At 39.5% G+C, this 20,502-nt stretch overlaps 1 protein-coding gene across 1 annotated transcript; it reads left to right on the plus strand.

The window, feature by feature from the left end:
* The first annotated feature begins 8,835 nt into the window (after positions 1 to 8,835).
* On the plus strand, positions 8,836 to 20,468 carry slc12a1 (solute carrier family 12 member 1). Its single transcript, XM_063881438.1, has 26 exons — positions 8,836 to 9,261; positions 10,103 to 10,237; positions 10,568 to 10,643; positions 11,453 to 11,548; positions 11,889 to 12,028; positions 12,119 to 12,229; positions 12,324 to 12,435; positions 12,540 to 12,667; positions 12,883 to 12,967; positions 13,092 to 13,249; positions 13,326 to 13,433; positions 13,549 to 13,672; positions 13,945 to 14,046; positions 14,312 to 14,467; positions 14,560 to 14,659; positions 15,001 to 15,112; positions 15,438 to 15,578; positions 16,213 to 16,319; positions 16,432 to 16,514; positions 17,051 to 17,176; positions 17,906 to 18,034; positions 18,463 to 18,574; positions 18,688 to 18,774; positions 18,927 to 19,062; positions 19,199 to 19,266; positions 19,356 to 20,468. The coding sequence occupies exons 1-26, from the start codon at positions 9,031 to 9,033 to the stop codon at positions 19,489 to 19,491; spliced, it is 3,099 nt and encodes a 1,032-aa protein (XP_063737508.1). The 5' UTR covers positions 8,836 to 9,030; the 3' UTR covers positions 19,492 to 20,468.
* The last annotated feature ends 34 nt before the right edge of the window (positions 20,469 to 20,502 follow it).

Here is a 20,502-nt window from a genome sequence, read left to right on the forward strand (position 1 = left end):
CTGAGGTCCTTTGTAATTCTCCAACAGGCTTCGATAAGGGAGGAGGGAGCGGAGCTTTATTCCACCAGTCTCTATCTGCAACCCCACCACTAGATGCTACTAAATCATACACATTGGTATTTTCTGAGATTTGTTCAGTACATTTTTATCTTCATTTTAAATTACTTTATTGTCAACTCCTGACATATTTCTCATCACTTTGGCAATCTGTCTTTAATTACAATATTGGAAATATTTATATATTTATTTTAAAAACACAGACCTCCATGTGCATTTAATTAAGTGTTGGGCTACAGGATGATCAAAAATTACAGCAGTAAGGCTAATGGGGAGTCCCAATAAAGTATAACATATATTAAACCTTTTAAAGCTCACTTCCACTGCTCTAGTACTCTCTTGTACAGATTGTGTATCACTCAGGGGTGGGGAGTAGAGTTCAATAACATTTGAGTGGATACCACTAGAGCAGTTCATATAATCCTCATTTTATAGTTCTCAATATCAGTTTGCTCATGACCTGTTGTCTGACTGAGATAAAGGAATAACAAGCTTTAAGTGTTTGTCCTATGGACACTCAAGTATTTTAATATGCTTTATGCAACAGGTTTAAATTGTCTACATTCATCTTCCAGTGCCAAGAGAATCCAAAGCACATCTGCACATCTTGGCACACATATAAAAGAGTGCTTACAGTCATATTAAAGACAATTAGGAAGGAACATGTATTGTGAGTAACTGAACTTCTGTATAATTTCAAATGAATCGACTTATTCAATCAACTCTGACAGGAAACTTGCTGCTTTGGATTGCTTATAATAACATACACATTCCAACTGTCTGTAAATTGACCACCTCTTCAGTGGTAAACAAACACTATTGGGCTGTGATCTTGATCTTTAAAATTGTAGAGGGCAATGAGATATACTTTAATGTCCTACAATGTCATTGTCTTTGCAATATGACATCTCTTCAGCTATTTGCAAGAACAGTCCTTGAAATAACTGGGAGACATAAATAAATGTGTCACAGTACAGCCAATTGAACTATTTCTACCCAAATCCATTCAAGTATTAACAGCGCAGTAGGACTGAAAAGTTGCTGCTGAAACAAGGAACATATAACTTTGAAATGAATATAAATGTGAATAAGATCTTTTCTCCTCTGTTTTCAAATCGTTCTGTTATTGACCACCAAAAACTGAAACATAAGCGAAATAAGCTTCCTCTCACCCATCAGAAATTGCTTCACATCACACACCAGTGATGACTCTCTCCCTCAAGGCATGCCCTTATCCTTAAATCAGACTCACTGCACCACTTTGATTAAAACCACATGGCTGATATTAATTTTCATTACATCAAAACAGATGGCTAGACCCTTCACTGCCGCATTGTGTTACAGTGGGCAATCAGATGACCTGCTGTCTGTTTTAAACTACTGCTTTTTGTTTACTATATTAAGTCTCTTCTCTGTCATCCTGTCCAGGGAGCTTGCATTCGTAAGCCTTTAAGCAGTGGGGCTAATTCAATTTGACATCATCAAACTGCATCAATTAAAAAAACATCATCAAACCAGGCTTAAAGAATAATGCTGTGTTGCACCTAAAATAATTTGCAGCAGCATTTACTGACCAGGATCATTGAGAGGCAGCATTTCTCGTGTTGGCAAAGCTCTGATATTCCTGTCACATTTTGGTGGAGTCATTTTTAGAAATGCCGAATAAGCCAGGGGAGGGGAGAATGAAGAGGGAGAAAAAGAAGAGGCGGATTACTTGTTTATGCTGCTGAATCCATCCTGGTGTTGCTGAGGAGGGGTATGTTGTGAATGACAGAGGCAACAGAGCAGCGGAGTGCGACTAACAAGTGGTTGCCATGCAGCAGGAGCAAGCGTGCGTGCTTCAGGAGGGAGACATAGAGAAACAGAATGATAATGAGTAGGAGGCAGCAAGAAAAGGAGCATGAGGAGAGGAGCTCTATCTCTGAAAAGAGACATATATCATAGCTTGATCCAGCCTCTCCCCTTGCTTCTCCGTTTCTCTCTAGCTTTTTGTTTGGATGAGAGGTAAGCCTAAAACATCCAGTATGTCAGCAATGGATGGTTTAATGGATGTGTGTCTCAGGGCTACACGAAAGAGGAGTTGTTCACAAGAAACAGCAGCAACAGGTCTGTGAGAATGGAAGGATAATGACGGTGAGATGGCTGCTTTTTCTTCTTTATACATCCTTACTATCTGTCAATGCAGTCTCTGTCTTTCACCCTACCTTCCTCCCTTCCTCTCTCTTCCCTGACTCCCTCACCATGCATACTTGTGCAGTGTTCCCCTCATTCTACTTCCTTCTCCCTTGCCTGTCTTTCCCAGTTCTCTCTGTATGTACCCTCACTCTCTCATTCGAGCCCCCTCCCTTGCTCTAAACTAAAGCCACCTGCTGCTAGTGTTCACAGGAAAGATTAGGGATGAAAAATGATGACAGAAGCAGACTTCCACTTGAGTGGCTTCACCAATATTGTGAATTAGTTTTGTCAATCACTGTCCCTTTCTTGTATAATGGAATCATGCAGTCTGGCAGGCATCTGCTCACACGCAACAGGTAGAGAGCCCTCTCTTTTAAACCAAACATACATCACATCTTCATGAGATGTGACGTTTTCATTGATACCTCAACGTTTTGCCTATGTTAAACAGCTGGATATGCACTGCGACAAACTGTAATTCTATCCTGACTTAATGGAAAGAATCCCTGGTATTGGCTCATGTTATTGAATCCATTTTCCTGCAGTCTCTTTGAGTCTTCTGTTCATGTTTGTTTTTGTTTTTTTTCGGCAAAATTCCCAGAGGTGCAGAGTGAGAGAGAGAGAGATCGAAGTCTGCAGGAAGGCAGCAGTTTGATAGCACATTAAAAAGAAGCTATTTTTAGATACCTGTAACCCTTCACGTTTCATGGTCAGCTTATTTATTTGTAGATTTTCTGTGTTTTCCTCTTTCCGATGTCTGTTATTCCCCCAAAGCTCACACACAATATGCATTAAGCAGCATAATATTCAAATAGGTGCTTCAATGGATTTTCTCTGCCCAAAAGACAGCACTAATCTGAAGCCATCATGTAATTCCTGTCTAGGTAACATGCAGGCTTCTAAACGCCTGACACCATCAGAGGCGAGATGAGGCAACTTGATGTTGGTTTACCATGTGTAGCGTCCAATACAACCACTCCCTTGCTGCCATGAGCGGAAACGACATGATGGCGCACTCTCTGACTCTGGAGCAGAAGACAGCGTTTGCCTTCGTGGGGATGCTGCTGGTGTTCCTGGGGCTGCTCATAGTAAGGTGCTTCAGGATCCTGCTGGATCCTTACAGCAGTATGCCCTCTTCCAACTGGGCTGATGGCATTGAGGGGCTGGAGAAAGGGACATTTGAGTACGCCCTCACTTAACACAGGGACACACACAACCATATATGTATTCATGTATGCATAAACAAAAATGCCTAGAAACACAGAAATGTAGACACATGGACGCCAATACACTTGCACATATTCTAACACAAACAAGCCATGGCCCTGCACAACCATTGCACCTGACACACCTCTCTCTGTGATGAACCGAACTAAGAGACTGAAGCTGTGTATTTTTGTATGTGTGTGCACTTTTACTTCAGAGCCAGTGTGGATCCTCTCTACTGTATGTGATTACATGTCTGTTTTGCGTGTCTGAGCGAGTGAGATGCAGATGCTGTCATTTTCTTCGCCCTTCTGCCAGGGGGTGTGCATTTCAGCTAATCAATTTACACAGAAATGGCTGAAGCTCCCTTTAACCCATACGTACAAGTTGAATGTCTGTAGAGGATAAGAGGTGGATGCTTTAGAACAGTGCGGGGAATTTAGGTGCAGTCGGATTATTCAGATGTATTTTGAAGACTCAGGGACAAGAATCCTTATGTGAACTCACAGTGGGAAACAGAGCGGTTGCACCTCTGCATGCATGGCTGTTCTGCACAGAAATGTGAATGGTTGGATACAGGGTATTGTTTCAAGATTGTGCTTTATGGACTAATCAAATCCAATCTGTTGGTGATCCAAAGGAATGCTGCTGCTGTGTGTGTATGTACAGGTTGGTCTTTTCTGCGGAAACATGCAATGAAATGCAACTGAACAAACTGTGATTTACACTAAGGTGTTACTGTTTCTAAATGATGCAAAACCAACTCTCAGAGTTTGGACTGCTGTTGTATTTGAGTGATAGTATACAGTATGTTACCACAATTACATGTCTGAGTAAAAGAAACTGTTTACCTTTGACAGTATGTCTGTATTATGTTGATTTATGGACTCTCAATTATTCAGTTTGAGAATAAGGGAATTGTTGGCTGATGCGATCAAGCCAAAGAACTGTTAGAGGGGAAAAAGGATTGGAAACTAAAAGGACTCTCTAGCTCCTCGCTGCTAGTTTTATAACGAGAAGGATAAACTATCACTGCGTTTCCGGAGACGAAAAGGTCACATGGAAAAATGGGCTGGGATGTCTGTCAGCCCTGGACGTGAACACCCTTTTCTCAGCCATCCTCACCCTTTCTCACCTGCTCTCTTGCTGCCAGACAGAGGAAGACAGGACAGTCCTAAACAGAGATCCTGTAATACGGCAGACTACTCAAAGTTTTGAGTGTTCCTTTGCTAATTTCTATGGTATACGGTTTCTCCTTAGTGCTGTGAATCTGCCTTACTGTGACCTTCAATGGGTTTATGTGCCTTCATCTAGAAACATGATTAGAGCAACTATGTGTGTGTGTGTGTGTGTGTGTGTGTGTGTGTGTGTGTGTGTGTGTGTGTGTGTGTGTGTGTGTGTGTGTGTGTGTGTGTGTGTGTGTGTGTGTGTGTGTGTGTGTGTGTGTGTATGGCATATCATGATGATAAATAGTTCATCTCCTGACCTGTTGCTTGCACAGATGGTGGTAGATAATTCTCCATGATATACATTTGATTCAATGATGTAAAATAAATAGAATTTCTTCACTTTGAAATGTTTTTGGTCACATTTTTTAATTCTGTAGATCACGTTTAATCAGAAAGTAGTGTTTGTATCATACACATTAGCATTATACCTTAGGTCAGAGGCAGCTGTAGAGGCCCACAATTCCTCTTGATAAAAAATGTAAAACTTGTTTGATCTTCTATGCTTTTAAACTCTGGAATTCGTTGTCCAAAGTCGATGTGGCCAGCTCACACCCAGAGACCAGGACATCATGCATTCCTTTCTCGACACGTCATTTGTCAGGAATGCAATCATTATTTCACCATTGTCTTTGTCACCTATATGAGACACTTATCTGAAATCTATTTTAGTGGAAAGAAAACCAGCCATTTTCCTCCTGTGCCTGGAATCCCATTAATCTTAGACGAAGAACAAACCAACTTGTAAAAAGGGGTTTTAAATCTATCAAATATTAACATATGTGTCTGCTTTGCTTTGTATTTTTCTCAGTGTGCAGTAGTTTGCTGAAGTTGATTTATATAAAGATAGAGACAAAAACTTCCTCCCATCAAATTTTGACCCATTTTTAAAAAGGGCCTACAGTTATATCATGCTTATTTTGAGTAATCTTCCTCTGCAGGCATCAAATATATATCAGGAACAATCAAAACGATAGGAAACATTTATCTTTTGTTTATTTCCTTCTTATAGAGACACATAATTATAAGGATAATAATGCAACGCAGAATCTTTCTTACATGACCAATGAGTCAATTGAATAGTGAACCTTAGCTTTGCTGATTATCAATTATCAGCTTTATTACCTGCGGTCTTCGGACCTCACAAGCTCGTCCTTGATATCTTGTGATAAGATGAGGAGATATAATGGCCTTTCTATTACCCAAGTTATCCAAACAGTTCTGTAATCTACTATTAATGCAACTTTTAGTACCGTAATTTACCAAAAATAGCTTGAGGCGTTCCCGTCAGTGAAGAGGTGAATATTTTGCAGAATATGTTTTTTATTGCTGTTAGTATTAATAAAGAGGGTATATTTTGTGCATAAGTTTTATGTAACCCTAACCCTAACCCTAACACACTACGAAAATATCATCGGATAATGTAGAAGATTCTGCCGCCGCTGCAAATGTAGAAAATGGTGACAGGAACTCTGCCTTATCAAATACCATTTCATGGTGTTAAGCCAGACACAATGTAGGAATCTTAATTCAGAGACTCATGTCAAATCTGAGGCCAGATCTAAGGCTGGGTTGGATTTTAGACCCTGTTTAACATCTTTGAAAACCTCCTATGGGTGGATAAAACAATGATTAACCTAAATGTCCCTCACTGTTTCATATCAGTCATTAGTGAGAGTAATAAACTGTTATGTTTAATAATTGACTTTTAATTGATTTTGAAACAGCCAAAAATATATGTTTATTTCTTTTATAATACACTTTGTTGCAGATTTCTTGCAAAAATGGGTTCAAATATTAAGAGTATAAGTGAATAATTAAATCGAACCATTCCAAAAAAAAAGTAAAGTGGCGTCTGACACAGCTGGCCACATTCAGGAAATATCAATTGTGTTGAGTCCAGGTTGTGGGACAGTTAGTTAGTCTTATATTTGATCACTTAGTTTGCCAGCCTTTAACTCACCACCTAGAGTTCCATGTTGACTGACCTTTATGTTTCTTGTTTAAAGCTTAATGAGATCTGTTTATCTGTCACTATAAGGATTTTAGTTGAACAAGTGTGATATGTTTATTAGGTTTCTGTATAACAAAGCATACAAGATTATAATTGTGATTGGAAATATTTCCTTTTATTTTGTGATTGACACTGGGGAGTATGCCTGAGATGTTCATCACCTATTCAGCCCTTTAGGATGTAATATTAGGTATCCGGACTGCTGGTATCTGCACTTGTGCTTTTAATCACTTTTTATGTTGCAGAGAACAGCAGGGTTGATTCATCCTGTATTGGGATTGTATCTGCATATCTTGAGCCCTTTGGATTTTGTGCATATGACCTTGTTCTGTACCAATTGGAATATATGCAGCTGCTGCCAAACATTCACCATATAGGCTCAACAGATCTCAGAGGAGCACTGCTCTCTGAATTTATTCAAGCACAGCCTACAAAAGTCTAGCATCCCTCAAAATAAAAAAGGTATCACCTTATTCTCAAATACAGACTATGGGAGTGTCAGCAGGGCCTGAGGACCTCTACTGTATCTGCAGTAAGGCAACTGCAGTGTAGCATGAAACAAGACACAAGAACTAAAAAATGTAGATTAATTTAAGCACTGTACTAATGTACTCTCTGAAATACTTGTACTTACTTTAGTTACTTAAACTTTAGTAACCATGCAGGTTCGGATTTATAACACTAAATCTAATCGACATATAAATGATGATGTATTAGACTGTAATTATAAGATCTAAGAACTTATTTAACCCCTGCAACCATGCATCAAAAATCTCAGGATTAATGTCAGCATAACTACCTGTTGCAGTCTGATTAAAACAGAGAAGTTAAACAAAAGCAGGGGGTTAAAAGACAAGCTGTATTACAATCAATGTGGAACATTTTCTTTGTGAGCATGAGTCAGTATCGTTCTTGTAGAAGATCAACGTTGAGCTACTGTGTTCTGAATCTGATAAGCATTGTGAAATTGATTGCCTCCTTTCCATTTCCACATAAAAACACGTGCTGGAGTATTTTATTTTTCAGCCTGCAATACAACCAAGGTCAGATTTCAAGACATATCTCTGCCTTTCAATGTGTGCATAAATCACTGTGGTGTATAAGTAATAAGGAAGTTTACCTGTTAAGAGGACATTTAAAGGCACTTTAGAAGTCATGTGGCAATAAAAAAGTGCCTCTGGCATATTCCTGTAATTCATGGTCCAATATTAACTCCCATTTTCCTCATGAATACAGCCATTTCTTCTGTGCTAACCGACCCAACAACTTATCTGTTAAAACGTTGTGGCAAAGAGAATGATTAGAGGAAATGTTTATGTAATCAGTTATATAACTGATATGGGCCCAATATCTAAGATTGATTTCCCTTTTGTTATCACACAAATCTATTGATTATATGCTATTACTTATGCGCACAGTTGCCAATTATTGGGTACAGCTCAGAAGAACTGGTTCACACTAACACAACAATCCCTTTAACCAATCCTCCCTCCATGAAAGTTGTAATGTGGTTATTGGGCAAGTTTAGAGAGGTGTTGATGTTGGTGTTACCAGTCATTTTGGAGGCAGTAGTTCCTTATGGTGCTGTTGAACTGTTTTGGGATTTATCAAAAACATTATAATCTTCAAAGGATTTATCACAGGAACAGATATAATAAGTTTGAGCTTTGTATCAAACAAACTGGGATATATGTTATTAATATAACATTCACTATCATCCCATATTAGCTTTATCTTTTTCTTCCACCCTATGAAGAATGTGTAACCTTGAAACTTTTCCTACATAGTTATATTCTTCTAGTGGGAACTTCCATAGTGATATGTCCTGATGATTCATCTAAAGGGCCAACGGGTCTGAGGAAATACCATCCATGGCCCCATATACTGCAACCGCAGGACAACATGTGCTGTTGCCTGCACACAATAATATTAGTAATCAATTCTCCAGAACTCAGGGAATGAGCTCCTTTATCTCTTGTTTGGCGTTTATGACTTGGTTAATCGTTAAGCAATGCCTTTGTGTCCCCTGCGATGGAGCAAGGACATTTCTGACACCCCTCGTCCAGTTTTCTGAGGGTTGATCCAAAGAGTCAGCCAATAGCTGGCAGCCAGTGTTTGACCCTGGGATGCAGGGTATAAAGGTAGGCCATCTAAGACAAACCCAATTTATGCACCACAACTTGGGAGCAGCAGAAGATATTTCTATAACACTACCCTAGCATAAACTTTATTTCACAAGGTCAACCACACAGGTTGATGCAGTTCTCTGCCTTTTGAAACACTGTTGGATGACTGAAGACTTTAAGACCATCACTTCTGTTTTGAATCTGAGATACTCCTTCAGTATTCCTGATGGAGAGGCTCAATGGGGGAGAGCATGTTAACTCCGCTTATGATGCTACTCTGGATGAACCTCCAGTGTATGAGGAGCTACGGACGGTGCGGCCCTCGGTGGTCAGTGCCTTTGGTCACGACACTTTGGACCGGCTGCCCAACATTGACTTCTATCGCAATGCAGGCAGTGTGAGCGGCCACCGGGCTGTGAGACCATCTCTGCAGGAGCTCCACGATGTCTTTCAGAAGGTGAGTGCTTGTATGTCTGTGAAGTTGGTAAATGTGAAGGATTCAGGTCTTCTTCATATATGTTATTTTATTATTTTTTCCCGAAATTCATGTTTCGCATATTTTTCCTCAGCCTGACCATCTGCAGAAAGTTTTAATCCTAATCCTAAATTCAATTCGCTGATTTTCTTTCACCTACACAGTCCATTCACTCAGGTCAAGAACTCCGGAAAAAATCTGATCTTTAAAGACTAATGATCATTCAAACATCATCACTTTCAGTGAACAGTGACTGTTCAATCATTAAATCAAGGCCGAAAGACTTGTAAAACTAAAAAGGACACCGAAAGTTAAATTCTGGAGATCAACGGCAACTGACAAACTTAAAGAGCTTTTAGTGCTTTTTTATTAGGCCATTATACTGCCTTGTGTTGCAAAAGAGTTGGGGTTATAGGTCATTTGGGTTTTAAAAGTTGAAGTACATTAGCATTTCTAAACGGTAAAAGACAGACTGATGATTGAGCATAGTCTCTGCACATAATGAAACTATGTGTCATTCCAGTTTAAATCTGTGCAAGGCAAAAATGCCATTGATCACCCATCATCATCATCATCTTGACAAAATCTTCATAGACAGTATCTGCAATGCTTTATCAATCTTCCATATCAAACCACCGTGGTTCCTCTCCGAAAGGGAAAACAAACCTGCCGTCTCTTAAAATGATGCCCTCTTTCTAACTTTGTCATACATTGAAAAATGTATATCAACAGCAATAATGCTTAAAGCACAATTATCATAAATACATCCCATCTATTTAGACACAAGTGTACATGTTTCCTTTCCTTTACATTTTTCAAACAGAATGGAGCGATCTCTGTGCCGGACACTGTGGAGGACGATGGAGAGGGCAGTGATGAGACCCCCTCTGAGGATCTGGAGTCTGCTGTTCCCACTGACAAAGGAGCAGTAAAGTTTGGCTGGATAAGGGGCGTCCTGGTGAGTTATGTAGGGTCACGATGGACTCCCCACGCTTTATAGAAGCAGGCTCTTTACATAACTTTGACCTGGCAAGAGAAGGCTAGATGTGTGTCTATAACACAGCAGGGACGAGAGGGTCTCTGGATACTGAGTCTGGGAGTTGTTTGCATTTCCTTAAGCTGCTGGTTGATGATTTGTGCTGCTGGCACGAAGATAACCCCAAACAGTATTTTGTGCTGCTTTGTTGTTATACTCCTAAAACATACTTCTTTGTTTATGACAATCTCTATGTTCAAGTATTCCTCTAATTAACATTAACGTGTTTCCATTTTTCTTTCTGATTTACAGATAAGATGCATGCTAAACATCTGGGGTGTCATGTTGTTCATCCGTCTGTCCTGGATCTTTGGTCAAGCAGGCTGGGGTGAGTGAGATAAGGATATGTTTGTCATAAAAGACAAACCTTTATTTCTTTATTTTGTTTTTAATACCTTTACTTACTTTATATTTATTTAGGTGTCCCCAAAAAAAAACAACAAAAAAACATGGTCATTTGATGTTTTGAACTGCCTTTCTTGCAAATGCAAACAATAGACATACAGATATATCATTCATAACAGATACTATAATAAATATTCCTCCAGTCGCTGGCAAGACGTGATTGAATGAGGACAGTTTGAAATATACAAACATTTTCTAGGTCCATAATGATCTAAACTCCCTGAAACTCTTCTTTTAAGGCCAGACAAATAGGAGTGTGTGTTTGTGTGCTTGTGTGTGTGCGTGTGTGTTTGTGTGTCGGTGTGTGTGTGTGTGTGTGTGTGTGTGTGTGTGTGTGTGTGTGTGTGTGTGTGTGTGTGTGTGTGTGTGTGTGTGTGTGTGTGTGTGTGTTTGTGTGTGTGTGTGTGTGTGTGTTGTGAATGGCTTCATGAGTTTGTTCATAGTTTAAGAAAGTATCGATCGAAAGCAGTTTTTATTCATGCAGCGTAACTAAAGGTTGTGAGAGCAGAAGAAGCTGAAGGCAGTTGGCTGAGCAGCTACAGCCGACAGCTTTAACTTATAGCCTCCAGGCTCCTCTGGGACTTTGGCTTTCTCTCTCTTTAGAGGTGACTGTGGGGAGTAAGGTTTCATTTTGCACTCAAAATGTTTTCTGCCTGACAAATTGAATATAGTGCTTTTGTAAGTAGTTGTTGAAAAACAATGATTTTGAGCTTTTATCCGTGTGCATTTCAGGTCTGGGAATTGTGGTTATTCTTCTCAGCTGTGTGGTCACCACCATCACTGGCCTTTCCATGTCTGCCATCTGTACTAATGGTGTGGTCAGAGGAGGTAAGATAATGCAACATTTTTCTAAATACTTGATTCTTAAAAGATACTCATACAACAGAGCCACTGTGAAGAGCTTATAAAAGATTGTTTATAAATGTATATAGCCCAAGATAACAAACAAACTCATCCGGACATAAAGTCTTTGAACGAGAGAAGGGAGGACAGTTCATAGATAAAGACACACAGCTCAAAACGTACCTGAATGTCACCTCCTAAAGCCCTTTCTCTGTTTTACAGCCCTCTAAACTTGCTCTGACATTAAATCAATAAAGAAGTGATGAAGCAATTAATCATCCACCAGTGTTTTGTATAATGTGCGTGCTTCATATTGTCATATTAGGAGGGGCCTACTACTTGATATCTCGCAGTTTGGGACCAGAGTTTGGCGGGTCGATTGGTTTAATTTTCGCCTTCGCCAATGCAGTGGCTGTAGCCATGTATGTGGTAGGATTTGCTGAGACCGTGGTGGAGTTGCTCAAGGTGGGTTGTGGTCGGTGAAGGTCTTTTGGAAATGTCTCTCTCTGAAATATTTGACTGTACACTTATCCGTGCTGCTTTTTCCCCTCTTAGGATAACGCTGCAATCATGGTGGATGAGATAAATGACATCAGGATTGTTGGATGTATTACGGTGGTGTTGCTGTTGGCCATATCAGTTGCTGGAATGGAGTGGGAGGCCAAGGTGAAAGATCATGCTGGTTGTTGGACAATATCAGCGTTTGTTGTGGTAAAACATCAAACCATAACTAATCTGTTTTAATCTTTGGTCCACATAGGCACAGATTGTTCTACTCATTATCTTGCTGGTGGCTATAGTGAACGTCTTTGTAGGAACCTTCATTCCTGCAACTGAGGAAAAGAAATCCCTAGGCATCTTCAATTATCAATGTAAGTTCTACAAAACAATACACATTCATAGTAACAGGTTTGACTAATTCACAGAGCACTCTTTACCTTAAGATCCTTCTCCTTCTCTCTTCCCTTTTTCACAGCGAACATTTTCTTAGAGAATTTTACTCCAGACTTTAGGGAAGGGGAAAGCTTTTTTTCGGTGTTTGCCATCTTTTTCCCTGCTGCAACTGGGATCCTGGCTGGAGCCAACATCTCTGGAGACTTGCGGGTAACTCTTTCATTCAGAGGTTATTGCATATAGTCCATGCATTCAAATCATTAGGTGCTATGGATGTGATTTCTAAACAGAAGGCCTGAGGGGATAAAATAACATTTTTTGTTTTTTAATCATTGGCTAGAATCAGAAGCTGTTTCATTGTTTTATTTTGTGTATCAATAAGTATTCATAGTCACCATTATGCAAGTCATGTTTTTGTTTTACAGGATCCCCAGGCAGCCATTCCTAAAGGTACCCTGCTGGCCATCCTGATAACTGGTCTCACCTACCTGGGTGTAGCCCTCTGTGTCTGTAAGTAAGCTCATTTTGTTGCTTGTTTTGTAATAAAAAATACAATCATTGGAATTAAGGTATTTGTGAGAGGTCATCAACAAAACACTAAGCAACACATCTGTTCTTCTCTCTAATTGGTCAGCTGCTACTGTAGTTCGGGAGGCCACAGGAAACATAACTGACATCATCACCGGTTCAATACCATGCAATGGTTCCTCAATCGCTGCTTGTGAGCTTGGATACGATTTCTCTTCTTGTGCAGAGAAAAAATGCCCCTTTGGCTTGTTGAACAACAATCAGGTACACACTCTTTTACATTATATCTGCACATCAGAAGGAGCCCTTCTTGCATTTTCTAATGTTTTTCCTGGTTCAGATGATGACCTTTGTGTCTGGGTTCGGCCCGCTCATCATTGCTGGAACGTTCTCAGCCACCCTTTCATCAGCTCTGGCTTCTCTTGTCAGTGCTCCTAAAGTGTTCCAGGTCAGTCACTCACCACACTTTTGTAAAAATGACTGCTACTGTAATGCAAAGTTTTAGAGGAACTCTGCAATGATTTACACCTAGAGCATTGATATCAACCTCTGTCTCCTGTCAGGCACTGTGCAAAGACAACATCTACACGATCCTGCACTTCTTCGCCAAAGGATATGGCAAGAACAACGAGCCAATCCGGGGCTATGTGCTCACATTCATTATTTCTGTGGCCTTCATTCTCGTTGGTCAGTTAAATTGTCTTTCATTTCTGTCAACTAAAATATTATGCTATTTCTTAAAGTTGAAACAAATAGCATTTCAAATATGAACAAGAAGATATATCTGCTTTTTTATATTTCAATAGCAAGATTGTTAATGCTAGCAACCTGACTAACGCTGATATATAAAGCAAAGCAAGTGTCAACAATGTTACCCATAACTGCTAAACTATTCTCATGCATTGTAAAATAATCTCAGCTATTTTGACTCAATGTTTTCCTTTTTAATGTCTTTGTAGGTAATCTCAACACCATCGCTCCTATCATCTCAAACTTCTTCCTAGCATCTTATGCACTCATCAATTTCTCCTGCTTCCATGCCTCCTATGCCAAGTCTCCAGGTGGGTCTCTCTACCGGCAAAGAAACGTATTAAACATTCTATCAGTAGGCTGAATTTATTCTACATGTTTCCATCCATATATACCTCAGTTATTTTCATGCCATAGGACAGAATTATATAATAGGAATTTTAATGTTTGAAATTCAAAGTAAGATTAACCTTACCTATACATTTTCAGAGAAATGTTGACTGTACAGCTCTTCCATCACTTGTCCAACAGCCTAAAGTTACTCAATGTGTTTTTTCTTTTGTTATGCTTTTCCAGGTTGGAGACCGGCATATAAATACTACAACATGTGGCTATCTCTGCTGGGTGCATTGCTCTGCTGTGTTGTGATGTTCGTTATTAACTGGTGGGCTGCTCTTCTCACATACGCCATTGAAATCCTACTCTACATTTATGTAACAGTAAAGAAGCCAGGTGAGCTGCATGTGCGTCTTTGCATGTTTGGATGTACATTAATGATGCCTGCATGCTAGATCTAACCTGTTGGACTCTCATTGTCTGCCCAGATGTAAACTGGGGTTCATCAACGCAGGCGGTGACATTTGTGAGTGCCGTCAGCAACGCTCTGTCTCTCTCCGGTGTTGAAGATCATGTGAAGAACTTCAGGTAAAGATTTACTTTGCACAACTGTTGCCTTTTTATTTGGTACACTTTCACGATCTAATGAAAATTCAATGCAATAGCTCTGCAATAAATTCTACCTTGATAAAGTTTATAATGATTGGTTTTGTTGACAAAAACTGAACCTTTAAGCACCATAAAGCTCAATCTTATACAGAACTGTTCTATTGAATTATACTTGATTGTACATAATAAAACATCCACTGGGTGTATGACAACGGGTAGAAAGGTTTCCTTATTAGTAGGACAATTAGCTGAGACATTTAAATCAAAGAACACTCCCTGAATACCAAACATTCCAAGTAACATCTTTATGTCTCTCTCAGGCCTCAGATCTTAGCCCTCACAGGTTCAGCACGGGCCAGACCGGCTCTCCTGGACCTGGCTCACTCTTTCTCCAAGAACTATGGACTCTGTATCACCTGTGAAGTGTTTGTGGTAAGATTACATTGTTATCTCATTAGTGGTAAATGCAGTGGATATTACCAAGGATGCACATACTGTATCATCTTTTTTCAAATCTTCATTTAAATGTTAACCTTTTATTCAAATCAAGATGTACAAAACTCACATGAAATGGATATTCAAGTGAATAATAAGCAGGGATGAAGGAATTCCCAACTATCTGGTTTCCTGAAAATAAAGTTTAGGGTCAGTTGTGTCCACTGAATATGAAATAGGTGTTTTTCATTGTCTTTCTCTGTCAAACACACTCACACAAACACTTCCACTCACATAAGTATGTATGGTGTGATCCTTTCAGGGCCCGAGATCAGAGGCCCTCGAGGAACTGAATGCTGGCATGGAGAAGAACCAGCTGTGGCTTAGGAAGACCAAGCGCAAGGCATTTTACGCTGCTGTGGCTTGTGACAGCTTCAGGGAAGGGACTGAGAGTCTGCTGCAGGTCAGTATGGTCATGATTTAAAACACATTTCTTGAACTGAGAATGGAAAAAGCCAGAGCTGATACCCATACAAAATCCATCCGCTTAATGTGTAACCTGTGAGATTTGTTCAGAGGGAGACAGGGAATTTAAGCTTTGGCGAAATAGGATATATTGACCCATTTCATCTTCACAACAGCTAGTATCTGTTGCTGTGTTATGACTCTGGAATTTTGTTAAGGATCTGGCAGAACATTAGGGCAGCAGGTAAAAGAGGAAAGAGTTAATAAGAAGCAGAAAAACAGTCTTATGGCTCTGGCTATTGTGCTGTGGAGATAAGGTCTTGGTTTATTGTCAGGATTGCTTGGTTCAAACAGCACAGCAGATTAAAAGCTGTAATTGATTAACACTGCATCCGACGAGTCCCTGCAGACAAAGTGAGATCTGCTCAGTGATCTGGTCATAATTTCTGGCAGTAAAACAGCTCCATGTCCTGCTTGTGTAGGACATGTTGTTTTGAGTTGTTTTCTTTCCTTCACCAGTTAATGAAAAATCCAGGTTTTACAACCGCAGGGAAACATTGTGCCTGCGTTGCTTCACCTTAACTGATTCAAGGTTTTATCTTTATGCTTGAGTTTTGTGCTTTTCCTTCCAGGCTTCTGGTCTCGGTCGTATGAAGCCAAACACATTGATGATAGGTTTCCAGAGAAACTGGAGGACTGCAGGCACAGAGTCAGTGCAGAGTTATGTGGGAATACTGCAGTAAGTCACAAATGAATAAATACAAGCACATGACACTAAACTTACCAAAAATGTACAAATATAGTAGATATGTGTCGCACTGGTGTCTTCATTGTCTTCTCTTTTTCGACAGCGATGCTTTTGACTTTGAGTACGGGACAGTACTGCTGAGGATGAATGAGGGCCTTGATGTTTCACACATTGTGGAAGCTGAAGGTCAGTATCTACAGGAATTTCTGCATTAGTATGACAGTTATGTTCATAAAGTAATATTTAAGCAAATTGCACAAATGTAGGTTAGGGTGAAACACACTAACTGGAAATAAAGAGGTGGCCATTAATAGTATCATGAAATTAAATAATAAATAAATGATTAGAAAGTGTAAAAATGTATGTTCATAAGCCTGTTTTGTGATGATCAGAGTAGGGAGAAGAAGTCAACCTGACCTGACTGTTAATGGATTTGACATTTTTAGACTACCAAAAGAAAAAAGAAAAGAAAAGTGTGCAAGGCTGCTGGACCTTTATTCTTACAACACACAGTTGATTAAATAACACTGATAAGCTAGGGCACTTTGTTCTGTAGATTACTAAGCATTTATAAAGGTCAGGTAGTTAACAGATATGATGGTAGAATAACTACCAGTTATCTGCCTCTGTAGAAATCTTTTCAACAGCAAGATAAGCCCTAATAATGTAACACAATGATTATGTATCTATCAAAAAACGGAAATTTTGATTCTGTCTTCCAGAGGGCATGCTGAAGGCAGCAAAGGAGCAACAGGCACTGGACAATGAGATGATGCCTAACGGAGGGAAATCAAAAGGACTGTTCAGGAAGTCCAGGAAATCCTCTCAGCAAGTGCTCGCAACAAGAGGTATATCTCTCTAGATGTCGTGCCCCTGCGTTCTAATCCTAGCTGACACTTCAGAAAGGTTTCAATCAAAGCTATCTGAAGCTAGGTTTGCAGATGTGTATGCTCTTTTAATATTTAAGGAAAGCAGGTATCTACCTCACTCTGCTTCTCCTAGTTGCACTGAGATACCCTGCATTTAACAAATGAAACAAATGGCACAAATCTTTTTTTGGAAACGTTCCCACACTCCCATCGAGATGTAATTGAATCAAGCACTCCCAGTAAAGATGTCTCTGAGAGTGTAATCAAATAATATGGTCCCTTTTGTTCCAGTTTGAAGAGCATCCCTTAAGAGCGGCCCTTTAACCCAGACAGCAGCGCCTCTCCATCGATCTGTCTTTGTCCCTACGTCACACACACACACACACACACACACACACACACACACACACACACACACACACACACACACACACACACACACACACATACACACACACACATACACACCCACACACACACACCCACACACACTGGCCAGGCTGGGACGGTTGTTAGTATGCAATCTGGATCCCATTCATCGGAGCATTATACCTGAGAGACAGCTGTTCCTGCTGATGTAGAGTCAGCTATTAATGTTGATTTGAGCTAGTTTTCCTATCTAACTTAACTCTCCACACTTAAATTAGATTCCCTCCTGCGGTTCTTATCCCTCATCCACTTGTCCTTTCTTGTATTTTTTTCTCTCAGTGTCAGTGTGCGGTCCTCCGCCCCCGCAGGTGGCCAAGATGAATGAGAGGCTGTTGGAGGCCAGTTCTCAGTTCCAGAAGAAACAGCCTAAAGGAACCATTGATGTGTGGTGGCTGTTTGATGATGGAGGTAGGTTCTGGTTCCCCTAGGCAGTCCGCCTTTATGCTTATTGCCATAAAGATTAGATTAAGCTTATAACTCATATGTTCAGAGAGACACATCTAATTTCCTTGATACTTATGCCATAAAATAAAATAAAATATAACCTAAAATATAAAAAAATAATAAAATAGGACATAAGAGGTAAACAAGAAGTCTCCAATTTCAGATCTGGTTCATGACAAAAAAGTAATAATGTATGTCCTGGCATAAGCTTGATCTCTCCTCTAAATGTATAGTGGCTTTGTTAAGTGTTTGAGAGGTAGTAAACAGATAAACTGATAAAGGCAAACATATTACATTGGCAAATGTGACACAGTGAGATACATATGTTTTTACAATAAAATTAAATGGAGTAATTGGTTTAAAAATGTTAAAACTAAATCTCCCTCCATCAGGTCTTGCCCTACTGCTCCCATACATCCTGACCACCAGGAAGAAGTGGAAAGACTGTACATTGAGGATCTTCATCGCAGGACAGCCTGGACGCACTGAGCAGGATAAACAAGAGTGAGTCAAATAATAAAAAAAAAATAACAATGGCGATAACATTCAGCATTAGCTGAAAGTAATTACCAACAATGTTATGGAAGTTAATCAGTGTATTATATTTTGTCTTTCAGGATGAAGTCTCTGTTGCAAAAATTCAGAATTAAATGCACTGACATCAATGTCATTGATGACATACATGTCCTGCCCAGCTCTAACAGGTAATTGCGTTTTTGCAGGTATAATACTGACAGCAGACCAGATGGTGCTAGAGTAATAGTAAACTGTAATGACCTCGCCCTATTTGCATATTATATTATCTTAAAAAATGATATTTTTCAGCAAGCTCATGTTCATATCTGCTTTCCTCCAGCTTGAAGAAGTTAGAGGAAATGATTGAGCCTTTCTGTCTGCACGAGGGGTCTAAAGACACTGCTCAGGCAGAAGCCATGCGAAAAGAGCATCCTTGGAAAATCACTGATGAAGAGCTGAGCTCCTTTGAAGAGAAGGTAAAGCTACTAACACCAAGTTAGGACTTATATAAAGAAAAAAATAAATGTGTATTTGTTTGGTTTGTTTGTGCATTTAACAGCAAAATAATGTTGAAAAGCATTGTTAAAAAAAGTTTCTGCGATTGTTTTTCAGACCAACCTCCAGGTACGACTGAATGAATTGCTTCAGGAAAACTCCAAGTCAGCCAATCTTATCATTGTGTAAGTAGAACAAACTGTCCCTGAATAACATTTATAGTGCCAAATTTGGAAGAAACAGTGTCTGACATTCTTTCTCTGATGCCCTGCAGGAGCATGCCTATTGCTCGTAAGGAATCGGTCTCTGATTACCTCTACATGGCCTGGCTAGACATCCTGACAAAGGACCTTCCACCAACTCTGCTCATCAGAGGCAACCACAAGAGTGTGCTTACTTTCTACTCCTGAGCACCTTGCAGGAAATAGGTAGCTACAAAGAAAATAAATGGTAGTACCATAATGATGGACCATTTTCATAAAGCTAACCATAACCTCAGATGATGTTATTCAGTCCTGTATTCCAAAACCAAAATGTATCACATGCATTAGGCATTTAAGCGATTCATGCTGTGCTAAGACACAAAAGTATAAAAAACAAGTTGTTAGCAGGAGTATTTAGCGAAGGTATGATAAAGTAATTTTCAGCCAAAAAACTAAAGATGGCTTGCACTTTGTGAAGTTACTGCCAGCTTTCCTACAACACTGCCTTTACACTGGGTGGCTACCAGTGTACACTTTAATGAAGTGCCACCTGGTGTTCCTGTATAAATGCTTTCAGTGAAGTGCAAGACGATAGTCTCAATAAAGGGACATTTATTTCTGACATTGACAATTAAAAAATGTTAGTCTGGACATGAATTTAGAAGAAGAGTCAAAGTTTTAAGCACACTGCAGCAGTGGAAAGTACAGATTTAGTGGTTTATTCCTCAGATATTAGATACAAAATAAAAAGCTCATACTTGGGGTTCTTAACTTAGTCACCCCATGGAAATTTACAAAGGCAGTGAAACATGTCGCTTTCATGGGTTCCACTGAGTCACTGTGGAACCTGCTGCAGTCATTGTAAAATAAATGTACATAGTAGATTTCTGGATTCAGAAGTTTCTGGGCAAAAAAACCCTCCTTTCATAAATGATCAATAGCATCGATTATTTTAAAACGCAGTAGTAACAGTTTGATTATTTTACTGGGTGTAAAATACACTGTTCTCATAAAGCTGTTTACCTGTTCCACATTATGTTTAATGTTACTACCACAGCACACTTTTTGTGTAAGGAAAATTGAGTGAATGATTTTAAAGGAAGACTTCTGTATATTTTAAACTTTTGCCTATCCTCCTATTTAAATATCTAATTGTGATAACCTGAAATAAAGGATTCATTCCATTTTGAGTTGATCTTATTTTTGTCTCTGGCATTT

Source organism: Eleginops maclovinus, chromosome 4, assembly GCF_036324505.1.
Source record: "Eleginops maclovinus isolate JMC-PN-2008 ecotype Puerto Natales chromosome 4, JC_Emac_rtc_rv5, whole genome shotgun sequence".
NCBI lineage: Eukaryota > Metazoa > Chordata > Actinopteri > Perciformes > Eleginopidae > Eleginops > Eleginops maclovinus.

What these genes read in the sequence shown, in the direction of transcription:
- slc12a1 (XM_063881438.1), top strand. Translation starts at nt 9,031, where the DNA reads ATGGAGAGGCTCAATGGGGGAGAGCATGTTAACTCCGCTTATGATGCT. An exon ending in CCGTGGTGGAGTTGCTCAAG is followed by an intron (nt 12,029 to 12,118) that starts GTGGGTTGTGGT and finishes TTCCCCTCTTAG; the next exon opens with GATAACGCTGCAATCATGGT. An exon ending in GTGCTCCTAAAGTGTTCCAG is followed by an intron (nt 13,434 to 13,548) that starts GTCAGTCACTCA and finishes GTCTCCTGTCAG; the next exon opens with GCACTGTGCAAAGACAACAT.